We start from the raw sequence: 11,575 nt of genomic DNA on the forward strand, positions 1-11,575 counted from the left end.
TTAGGGGGGGACAGGAGGAAAGGAAAGAGAGGTTTTGGGTCAAGAGATTTTTGCAGACTCTGTCCTATTTGATTTTATTTTGGGGGGGCGGGGAGGGTGGGACAGGTTTGGACAGTACAACAGATGACATGAGTGATATATTGTTAGGGCTCCAACTCTCTTCCATATTCTGCTGTACCCCTCCAAGAGTGTAGATATCTGCTTCCCTGAGACAATAATTTATTGACCTGAAGAGCACTCACAGTACTTGGCTGGGAAGTGTTTATTATATCCATATTAGCAGTTAATAAAAGTTTGTGGGATAGCATCAGAGAAATATATGCTGTCTCCCCACTTTGCCCTAGCCAAGGCTGGTAAAGTCAGTTGCTAGCAAAACAAATATCAAAGTGTTACTGGAATTTAAATGAGCCCTGAAATAGATTTATTTTTTTTCCCTGCATGCTCTTGAAGCTGGTGAAATCCAGGTTGTACTAGCTTCTCAAAACTTTACCCAGGACAGCCATTAAGCTTCTAGCCATGTCTGAATATAAACAATTTTTCAAATAGAAAAAAAAATGCAGCTAAGAAGAACCTGCCCTGTCAAGCCTGCCTTAGTTCATCTTTCTGCTGATGCTGGCTCTGGGACTAGTTGTGATGCTGGGAGAGAAGTATTTGACATTGCCCTGAAGGACAGATTTGGGGGACTAGGCAATCTCTTTTTCTCATGGCTTTAATAGCAGAGGCGTAGGGAGCTGCTTAACTGTTTTGTCATGTTTGTAACTCATTAAAACAGCTCAGGGCCTCACATGCTCTTTGATCTGTGCGAAAAGGTGGGATGCGCTTTCTTCTAGAAGCAAGTGTCTGGGGACAGAGAACACTGACTTTGGTTCATTCTGAAGGGGTGACAAGATGCCATTTAATCAAATTGTGTTGTATTTACAGAAGGAGCTATTGAAATACAAACAAGAAGCTCGAAACCTACAGGGAATAAAGGTGAGGAAAGGGGCACTTCATCAAATATAAATAGTAAAGCTTTAGAATTTGCTGCAACCCATGAGTAGGGCCAGCAGCAGCCATACACCTCTGAGAAATCTCAGATTGTGGAGGGAGTTGTATTAAGGGATTTGGAGGTGGGGGATCCTATGGTCTGTTTCTGGCTCTAAGGAGAGACTGCAGTTAAGGCAGCACAAGGAGTTAGGTCTCCTGGGTTCTGTTTCTGTCTGTAGGATTGTGGTCAAATGTCCCCTTTTTGTCTGTTTCCCCTAAACAAAATATGAGATGTAGGATGCCTGCTTGGTTCTTGTGGCTCTTTTTGGGTTTTGTTCCATCTTGGGGTGCGCACAGTAGGATTGGCCCAGTGAACTCATTCTTGACAGCAGAGGAAAAAGAGCACAGGGGTATCTTTGTCCTCTTCAGCTGCAGCATTTTTCACAACTTTGGATCCTGTCTGCTCAGTTTCTTCCTCTCGAGTTCTGAACACTAATAACCTACTCCTGAGCAGAGGTATTTTTAGAGCTGTCTGTGAAGGGAGCAAACAGCAGTAGCTGTCCAAGGTACAGCTCTCGCCTTCCAGGTAGCACTGACTGAAAGGCGCAGGATTACTCCTGACTTTGGCCTCTTCAGAGAGGATTTCATTGCACAACTAGGTCACACTGAGAGCTTAAGTTTCCTTGTTCTCTTGGCTGACATTGGCCTCTTTCTGCCCTTTGGATGCTGCAGATGTGTGGCTGGAGACACCAGCAACAGGCCACTGAAAAGACCCTTCAAAGACACTGCTATACTCTTCCATAAGAGCAAATTGTCAGGCCAGTTCTGGAGCTGGAAGTTCAGGTAGAAGCACAGAAATCCCTCTGGCCCAGATGGCAGGGGAAATTACTTTTGGGTAAGAGAAAGTCAGAAGGACTGAGAGGCCATTGGGCAGAGGTCTATACACCTCCTGTTCTCTTCGGCCCTTGGCAACACTTCAGCCCTCTGAGTGGCCCCACTGTGTTATACCACTGGTCTAGGTCACTCACCTCCCAGGGAAGAGTGTCTGCCTCTGTCTTGCACCTTCCTACAGATAACATCTTTTCCTAGGATGCTTTACAGCAAAGACTGATTCAACAGGATGCTTCAGTTCTTCAGCTAAAGCAGGAACTGTTGAGAGCAAACATGGACAAGGAGGAATTGCACAACCAGAATGTGAGTCACTGTGCTGCTGAGGGTTAGATTATTTTAGGAGGCCGGTGGCCCTGAGGGCTCCAGCAGCCACGGGGTGGGGTTGGTGGTTGCAGCATAGTTCTTGGGGTCGTGGGATAGTGAACAACCAGTCAAAGGTCGCTGCGTAGTAAAAACTGCACATGGTTAGTAGCCAGCTGTGATACTCGCTGGAGTCTCCTGTTCTTCACTCCCACTTCCTGTCCTCCCAAGACCTTCAGCTGAAACAGGGAGGGGCTTCCCATGATGTTGTCAGTATAGTTGCATTCCTCCTTCCTCATTGTGCTCCTTGGGTTAGCAAGTGGCACTTTGACAGGTAGAGCTGGCATGTACAGTGTCTCTCTGAAGAGAGAAGGGCAAGGAAGGAACTGTCCTGTCGAAAAGGTTGCCATCCTTAGACACCAGCTCCCTTGAAGTCTGCAGATATTTGGTCTCAGATCACCTTTTAGCACAAGGGGCAAAGAGGTTGTCAGTAACTCTCCAGGAATACCTGCCTCACACCTATGTGTTATTTCTGCAGGTTGATCTTCAGAGGAAGGTTGAAGAGAGAAATCGGCTACTGGCTGAATATAAAGTAATGGAACCTTTCTTCACTGGAGGCTTTGCTGGGGGCAGCATCTGATGGGTTTTCAGTTTTGTGAATGTCACTGTTGTCTCCCTGACAGTGACATCTAGGAATGGCAGTGTCGATAGCGAAAAAGTTGCAATAGCCATGGATGTTTGTAAGGAGATGGAGGGATCAGATGTTGTTTGTGTTCTGCCCACAGCTTTTTATAGTAAATCTGTTATTTTCATGGGGTTTTGGTGATGGCTTGCTGAGTACCTAACACTTGTGCAGAAGCGTATCAGGTTAGGTTGGGTCACCTGATTGTCCACTGATCTGTCAGGAATCTGTTTTCTCTGGTTCAGTTGTCTGGCCTCAGTAGTGGATCTTTGCTGGGCAAGGGGACTTCAGGCAACAACAACCTGACATCTTTTTAGATAAAAAGCTTTGACACTCAGGTCTAACATCTAGCTAGAAGTACATTCATGGTGTAAGTCAGCCTATAAAGGAACCCGATCCTGGAAGATGACATAACTTTCCCTGACATGGGAAGGTGATTGTGAGCCTTACTGTCCTGTTGATTCTCTTGATTACTGTGTTGCAGAAAGAACTGGGCCAGAAGGATCGGCATTTACAGCAGCATCAGACCAAACTGGATGAAATGCTTAGACAGCTCTCTGAGGCCAGCTACCAACAGGTATGGAGCAGAAGGGCTGCACTGATGCCCTCAGAGCTCACACTTACCTTGGTAGCTCAGTTTGTACTGACTTCACCTACTCCCCTTACAGGTGGATTTGGAGCGGGAGCTGGAGCACAAAGAGGCCCTGTTAGCTCACTGCATGAAGAGAGAAGCTGAAGAGGTATGCGAAGCCTTGGTCTAAACATCAGACTGTTGGAGTGATGTTTCTGTCCAGCAACCTCTAGCTACCTGTCTACAGAAATCATCCACTTCATCCCAGAGAGGCCTTGGTCTGCAGTCTCAGTGTCAGTGAGACTAACCAAGGCAGCCAGGCTCCACAAAGCGTCCAACTTACCAAAGCTCTCAGCAGTAATCACTCTGGCTTAGCCTCTTGTGTCAAAATCTTAAGGGATGAAACAGTGAGGGGAACAGAGGGGTGAGTGGAAGCCAGAGACTCTTGGCTTCTAGCTTCAGCTCTGACACTGGCTAATGGTTAGACCAGGGCTTTAGCTTCTTATCTCCTTCTTTTCTTGTTGACCCTGGCATTGAGCACTTGGAACTGTCTTCGTGGAATGAGTGCCAGCCCAATCTGTCTTTGCACAGTGCCACTTGAACACTGATTGTGCTCACTAGAGCTTGCAGAGAGGTCTCTGTGCCCCTTCCTGTGTCTGCCTCTTTTGCCACCTGTATGTGAGGAATCATGTTTGTGCTCTGACTTGTAGGTCTGCCTGCACACTCCTTAGTGTATTTACCTGGCAGAAGATGGGAGTTATATCACTGATGTGGAAAGTCTTAGTGCTCTCTCATCATTTTGAAGTTTGCAAATTGGGATCTTTGGGCAGGTTCTAACACTTAGATTTCTAGTGGCATACGCATCTTCCCCTGAACAGGTGATGGCTTATAGTAATCATACTGCTCAGAGCAATGGCTTCCTCCAGACAGCAGGAAAAGGAGCTGCTCCTACAGCCCACCGAGGGGTAAGTGCACCTAAAGGATATTTTCCCTGCCACATGCAGATGAGGCCTCCAGATATCCTGGAAGCTGCTATTTTGTTGAGAGAGCTCCCCTTTCTAAGACCTGTGGCTTTAGATGGGAAGAAAGCAGCCTGGAGTTAGTCTGACTGACTTGTGGTCTCTTGGGCAGACAAATGACTTGCAGCTGGTTCGTGATGCCCTTCGCAGCCTCAGGAACAGTTTCAGTGGCCACGATCCGCAGCACCACACCATTGACAGCCTAGAGCAGGGCATCTCTAGCCTGATGGAACGGCTGTACCACATGGAAACACAGAAGAGGCAAGAGAGAAGGGTAAAGGCTTCCTAGGGCACTTGACTTTTAACTCAGCCCCTCACACACAACCCAGAGCTAAGCAGCAATGAGAGCTTCAACTGGGAAGTGACACTTTGTTCTCACTCTTTTGGCTTTGCACCCTAGATCCGAGGGAAATCACCAGCAAGCAGAGCAACAAATGAGTGTAGAGACTCCTGGCCTCCCAAGTCCAGTAAGTATCTTTCAGCTCCTGCCCTCCCACTGCCAAATTCATTGCTCAGGTTTCCTGGCCAGAGTCCAGGGCATAGCACCTCCTTGGGAATCTGCCACCTCCAGCTTCTTATTCCCTTTAACAGAACTCACTTTTCCTCCCTTCAGTCATTTGCTGTACAGATTAGACGTCACTGCAAAGGAAAGGGGGCAGAGACAATCTATGGCTGCTTGTTTGTAAAGATCCATCACAGTGGGAGTCTGTCTGGGCCCCTTTGGTAGTACTGCAGTATAAATAACTATGACAAACAATTACTGCTGGGATGAGTGGGAAATGTGATGTTATTTCAACTTTCCTGTTGGTTTGCACCATCTAGTGGACACGAATAACTGTACAGTTTCCTCTTCTGCTGTTCCCCCTTCAGTGTCTAGCTCGTTTCATATATCCATAACAGCACAGCCCCATCTGACACCATGTTTCCTGGCTCCAGCTGCAGCAGCTCCACATTAGCTTTTCATCATGAAGGCTGTATCTTTCCAATGTTGGTTAAAAACATCACCTAGAAAGTCTATGAAGTTGTAGGGGTCTGTAGGTGCTGGGGAAAGACAGAGGCCCCCACCTTTCAGCTGCATTGTAGTGTGCAGCAGCAGGGTAGCCTGGAGGTACAAGATGCGGACGAAGGTAGGAGAGGAATTCAGAAGCCCAAAGTTGTGGGGAGGATTTGCTGTGTTCTCCCTCTTCTCCCATAAACTGCGGTTTTTAGAGCAGCCACAGTCACGCGTTCTCTGTGTGCAAACTGTACCTCTCCCTTTAGCAGACTCCATTGCCCTCCACTGCAGCAGGAAAATTTTGTGCAGCCACCAATGTAGAATACCTTGGGTGTAAAGAGCTCTAAAAGGTGGCTCTGAAGACTTCTTAAATTAGAAAGCCTTTGAATGGGTGTCCATAGTGTTTTCTTCATGATGGGAATCTTAAAACTGTAGAGTCACTCTGTGTGAACCTTCTGCTTCAGCCTTTGGGACAGCACATTGCGAGGAAGCAGGAAACAAGGCAGTAGCCAGAGAGAGAGGAAAAAAAATGAGCAAAGAAAACTCCATGCTGACAACATAATTGGATGGTGACCCTACCTTAAAATGCAAAGTTTTCCAATAAGCAGGGGAATACCAGGCCCTTCCCAACAGGGATCATTGGCCACTCTCCTAAGAATCTCTTCCCATCGTCCGGATCTCTGCTGTGATGGCAAATTTGCTGAGACCACCCTTTTTGTTCTCCTGTTGCGGCAGGAGATGTGCTGTTCCCCAATCATTGTGCTCTCTTCTTTGCAGAACTGCCTCACTCTCACAGCACACCCGTGATGAGCACCAGTGCCTGCACCAAAGTGTTGTACTTCACTGACCGCTCCCTCACACCTTTCATGGTCAACATACCAAAGAGGTGAGGTCTGGTTTTGCCTTGCTGACACTGATGTGAGAGGTGCTTGTTTCCCTTAAAGCATTAGTCTGCTCTCTTCTGAGTATGGTCACCACTAGCACCGGTTTGCTGTGCATTAACTTGAGCATTCGATTTCATAGCATTGTCTGGGGAAAATTGCCTAGCTGATGCATTTGTTTTAGAGCCCTAAGAGATTAATATCTCTCTTTTTATTAACTTCCAAGAGCAAGAGAAAGCAGCCGAGTAGTTCTATTGTTACATGTACTGCAGGATGCTCCTGTCAAAACAACTGTTTGTCAATGCAAAAGGGAAAGTGGAAAAGGCTGTTTTGAGGTGGTTCTTGGTAGATCAGGAGGCAATCCTTCCTCTGAAGAGGACCTTGGGGTTGACAGGTGTGTTCCTGGAGGGGCACGCTCTTCAAATTCTTATGGCCAGGGTGCCACATGCCTAGCTAGACTTGTGCTGTGGCTCTGCGCGCCATGTAGTAACACTTGAGCTAAATCCAGTAATGGTGTACCATGGGATAGTGCCAAACTCTTCCCTTGCAGGTTAGGGGAGGTGACTCTGAAGGATTTTAAGGCAGCTATTGATCGTGAAGGAACTCACCGGTACCACTTCAAAGCCCTGGATCCAGAGTTTGGCACAGTCAAGGAGGAGGTAAGCGTGGAATTTAGCTGTCAGCTGCTTTGTATTCAGTGTTACCACATAACCCTGGAGACCATGGTCACCTCACTTCTAAACTAATGAAATCTTTGAACTTGCCACTGAACAGATTGTCTGTTTTCACAACTATAGACTAAGCTCCTCTTGTAAGGTGCTAAAATGGGATGTTTTAATCCCCAGCCGGAGCAATTACATCAGTGTGATTGCAATTGCCTGGGGGTTGCAGAGCCCCTTGGGCAAAGAGCTGGCTATTAGCAAAGACAGTCTGTGGCACAGCGTTTCTTAAGGAGCACTGGGCAAAAACCCAGACTACACTTCTAGCCCTTCAAGTGGCTTTATAAAACCTGTTACAACGAGAGACACTTCAGGCAAATGTGGTTTATTCAAAAAAACATTCTCCTACTTTCTTTCAAAGGTTTTTCAGAGATAATTGTGTGTGCAGCATCTTTTCTTTTTCATTTGTGTACTGTATTCCAGCCCTGTTTATGCTCAGGCTGTTGTTGGTGTGGATTGGATTCATTAAAGGTTATTGGGATAGTTCCTGTTTCACAAATTGATTAAGACAAGTGCAAAGGGTTACCATTTCTGGGAACAGTCAGCTGACTGGGTAGCCATTCTGCAGAAACAGTTGGAGATTGTAGTCTGGATCAGAAAAGACATTTCCTGTATTTATTTTACCTTTCCTGTCAAAAACATGACAATAATAATCTTGATGGTTACTGGATAAAGAAGGGGCCTAATGTGTTTTTTACCTAAAATCTGAAAAGATTACTCAGACATGTGAATGATGGATGAGGTTCATGTTCTCTGGGCTGTGTAGCGAAATCCGAGCTAGGATCTCTGACTTGATGTTAGCATCTTATGCTACTCGCACTATAGAAGAGTGGTGTCCAGATTCCAAACGTGACTCCTTTTTTTTTGTAGGTATTCCATGATGATGACATCATTCCTGGTTGGGAGGGGAAAATTGTGGCCTGGGTGGAAGAAGACCATGGGGAGAATTAATCAAGCTTTTAAGTCTTGTCACTATGGAAACCTGTAACTGGCTGCTGAGCTCAAAGAATGACCAAAAAGCATGTGTGCTGGAAGAAGTCCAATTCAAGCTGCCAAAAAAGAGGGCTTCTCTGCAAACAACGGGTAGTGCATGTTGTGTGCATGGACACCTGGCATCTGACTTTTCATGGCCAAATGCATACAGTGTTCTGAGACTCAAATGACAGGTCTGTGGGAAAGAAACACCTTGCTTTGTCCTGTCAACTAAACACTGAAGGCCTTAATGATGCAGTGCTCCCTTCCCCTGCTTCTCCATTCCTGCAATATGTGCTGCAGACTGTGATACGGGCATTTCAAGTCTGGTTTCTTGTACATGGTATTACATAAATCTGCACTGATGGCAATGAAGCTTTGCCTTCATAAGTCACAATAAGCCACTAGATTATGTGAACTGAAGGTATGATGAGGTTTGGTCCTGGACTTTCACGTGCTGCAGGAGCAGAGGGAACTTTCTGGACATCCCAGACTGACTGTATAGCATTCTGACCTGGGGAGGGAAGACGGTCTTCGGGAGGTTTTACGCATGGTGTAAAGCAAAGATCACCAGCTTGGCAAAGCTCCCTTTCTTCCAAACTCAGGCTTCCATTTCCTAGCCCTGCTTTTCCCACTTGCTTTCCAAAGCTGTACTCACTTCCGAGGCCCTCTGGGTTTGCTTTGTTGCCATGGGGACTGTGGGATCTTGGTGCTTGCTTATTTGCTGAAGGATTTCGTTTGCAGGGGAGCTAGAATCAGCTGCTTCCCTGAGGTACTTAAAACCACTCTCCTCATTGAGCCTCTTTCTCTGCACTCCTGCCCCCTCCTCTTTCAGCAAGGCAGTTTGTCACCTCCTGTGCACAGGCATCACTGCATGCTGCTGTCCACTCATTGCCAGGGTCACCAAATGCTTATCCACACCAGCAGGATAAACCTTGTCAGTTACACCCTGGTATCCCTCCTCCAGGGGAGCCTGAAGGATAGGGAAATAAATGACTGCTTGGGAAAGAACAAGCCCTAAAATCCCTGAGGGTGGGGTTTTCTTTTTGGTTTCGTGGGTTTTCTTGTTTGTTTTTGCATTGCCTGTCTCTGCCCTTCTGCTGCCAGTCAGCTGTATTTCCAGAGTGCTGGCTGCAATGTGCAGCAGACGCTGTTAACTTAGAAGGTCAAATGGCAAGTAAAGACTCTGCACATTTTCAGTACACGTGGCTCTTCCATGGACTACCTGTGTGTCTGTGCTGTGCATGAGGCTGGGAGAGGGTGAACCTGGTTTTACTGTTTTGTTTTACTGTTTTATATTAACATGTCCTTTTGTAAACTTGTTCCTGTTCTTGGAATTATTTTGTACCAGTTTACATTTGTCTGAGGACTGTGGATATTTTTATACTAGTGCAAGTGCTTTCTGTATATTTCTGCACGCGTTATACTGTTTTACTCATTTTCTAGTGGATGCTGAGATGTTTTGTATTATCTCCTGTTAACACAACACTGAGCTCATAACTTTATTTCACTACGTAAATCCAACTAATTCCTACTGGGGTTCATATTTTTGCCAGCTTTAATAGGCAGCAACAATGCTATTTATTTTCTCACTGTTTCACTGTCCAGGAAGTAGCTCAAGGCTCTCATGTGGCACTGTGCCACATTGGCACAACACAACATACCTCCTGTTCTGAACAATTTGTTATAGTGACTTTCTCCTTACAGACAGCAGTAGGAAAGTTCATCAAATGATCAATTTCATCAATGGGCTGCAGAGGGGGAATACATCTTTTTTGGAAAAGAAACGAAGATTTGCTTCCTCCCTGGAAATAGTTTCTCTGTTGCATGATCTCTAGTGGTAAAGAGAGCATGGGCTTGTTATACTGAAATCAATTGTATTTGAATTGCAAATTTTTCTCAAGTGTTTGTTGTGTCAGGTTTTACTCATAGATTTTTATTTCATCAAGAGCCATGCACCCAGGCTAGAATTTTATGGAGAAAATTAAGACCGTTTTCAAAGTCTGTGGTTGCCAGTTCCATATCCTTCTCTGCTACTCAGAGGTGAGCAGTTGGTTTTGGAGCACTGAAGACACAGGAGGCTGTTAATATGATCAGAGCTGCTAATGAATAAGGCTTTGGTCCAGCCTTGCCCATATCTATCCAGTTTTCCCATGAAGAAAATAGTTATTAGTTGATACAAGAGAGAGCCTATTCTTGTTCCTAGATCAGATAACTAACCATGGTCACATTTAGTATGCTTACTGGCACCAGGGAGCCAAGGACTGAACTCTAGATGGAAACACATGCTCTCCAGAGCAACAATGAGCTATGTTTGAGAAGGTGCAAAGCTGGACAAAAGACTTGCTTTTGGGGGTTGGCACTCATGTACCTTTCATCCATGCTAACATCATATGTAAGCTAGGACAAAAGAAGACATCCCTGAGAAAAAAACAATAGCAATGCTCTGTTCTTGGGTTTCTATATGCAGCTTCCTTCTGTGATAGTGAAGGTAGAATTGCTGGAATGGCTCTCACTGAAGCTGAAGGACTGCTGCTCTGATAAGCTGTATCCCATGCAGTTTGGGTTCAGCTTTATTCCTGTATTGACAGTGCAGCCTTCTTCAGACTTTTTACCTTTGCATGATTGACAGAAAAGGCTCCGGAGGAGGTAAGGAATATGAGGCATGGGGATAAGAGGTGTGGGGGGGGAAGCTGTTGGCCAGGTATTTTTCTCTGATAAAAGCAAAAGATGTTGCTTTCAAATTGGCTTGGCACTGCTGTAACACTGACTTCAGTGGATTTATTCTGGGGATGTGCTCTTAATACCATACCTAGGACATGTATTTTTTGTTGTTTTGAATCGGTTTATTTCAACTTCCTTCAAGTTACTTTTATGCCTGTACTTGTAACATACATGCTATGTGTAAAATTATATTTTCATATAAACTCTGGGGTTTGCATTAATCACTTAGGGTAGTTACTCTAAAGCCTGTTCTCTAGGAAAGTGAGGCTTTATCTGTACATCTAAACTAGACATACCTGACTCGGTAAGCGTTGGGTTAGTGGACCAAGCTGTTATCCCAATAAAATGGGGTTGGCAAACACAGTCAGTTCAGTGCTTGTAAAGGGGAAGATGGCTGTGAAATGAGAAGATACAGATAGGGATACAGTGCATAAATCACTTTAGAGTGCTTAAGGTTAGCCCTCCACTGGTCCTGAAGAAAACCTTCATCACTTTTCCACAATGCTTTAGGAAAGTTATCTATCTTCTGATACTTGTCAGATTAGCACACTTAAAATCATGTGCCCTGAAGACCAGGCCCAGAGGGTTAGTAAAAGTTATTTTTAAAATTAGCGTGAACAATACAAAATAGAAACCCCAGCTCTGCTCAGCTGCCTTGGCGATAGCAAATCTCCCTACTTCCACCGCCAAGGTCGTGCAAACTGCTGCAACTGGCGGAGTTGGCACGCCTTATGTGCTCAGGACCAGCCGCTGCTAACTCCTCTACTACGCCTCCGGCACCTCTGCCTTCCGCGGCGACAGTTCCCCAGGCCAGCTCCCCTGCCTGGGCTGCGCTCCCAGCGCTGCTGCCGCCCCC

The 11,575-nt window shown here is 45.7% G+C and overlaps 2 protein-coding genes across 3 annotated transcripts in view; both read left to right on the plus strand.

Moving 5' to 3' along the window:
- Nucleotides 1-8,375, plus strand: part of DIXDC1 (DIX domain containing 1) — a 36,261-nt gene extending 27,886 nt beyond the window's left edge. For both annotated transcript variants that reach the window (XM_009882446.1, XM_009882447.1), the window contains 11 exons: nucleotides 922-972; nucleotides 2,056-2,160; nucleotides 2,696-2,749; nucleotides 3,324-3,416; nucleotides 3,508-3,579; nucleotides 4,289-4,375; nucleotides 4,542-4,703; nucleotides 4,830-4,896; nucleotides 6,201-6,309; nucleotides 6,855-6,963; nucleotides 7,894-8,375. In XM_009882446.1, the coding sequence (XP_009880748.1) occupies nucleotides 922-972; nucleotides 2,056-2,160; nucleotides 2,696-2,749; nucleotides 3,324-3,416; nucleotides 3,508-3,579; nucleotides 4,289-4,375; nucleotides 4,542-4,703; nucleotides 4,830-4,896; nucleotides 6,201-6,309; nucleotides 6,855-6,963; nucleotides 7,894-7,974 (990 nt within the window). In that variant the 3' untranslated portion in view covers nucleotides 7,975-8,375. The remainder of the gene's footprint in view (nucleotides 1-921; nucleotides 973-2,055; nucleotides 2,161-2,695; nucleotides 2,750-3,323; nucleotides 3,417-3,507; nucleotides 3,580-4,288; nucleotides 4,376-4,541; nucleotides 4,704-4,829; nucleotides 4,897-6,200; nucleotides 6,310-6,854; nucleotides 6,964-7,893) is intronic.
- A 2,285-nt stretch (nucleotides 8,376-10,660) lies between these two features.
- Nucleotides 10,661-11,575, plus strand: part of DLAT (dihydrolipoamide S-acetyltransferase) — an 8,646-nt gene continuing 7,731 nt past the window's right edge. Inside the window, exon 1 of the mRNA XM_009882472.1 lies at nucleotides 10,661-10,699. Coding sequence (XP_009880774.1) covers nucleotides 10,661-10,699 — 39 coding nt within the window. The remainder of the gene's footprint in view (nucleotides 10,700-11,575) is intronic.

Source organism: Charadrius vociferus, unplaced genomic scaffold (assembly GCF_000708025.1).
Source record: "Charadrius vociferus isolate BGI_N301 unplaced genomic scaffold, ASM70802v2 scaffold1413, whole genome shotgun sequence".
Taxonomy (NCBI): domain Eukaryota; kingdom Metazoa; phylum Chordata; class Aves; order Charadriiformes; family Charadriidae; genus Charadrius; species Charadrius vociferus.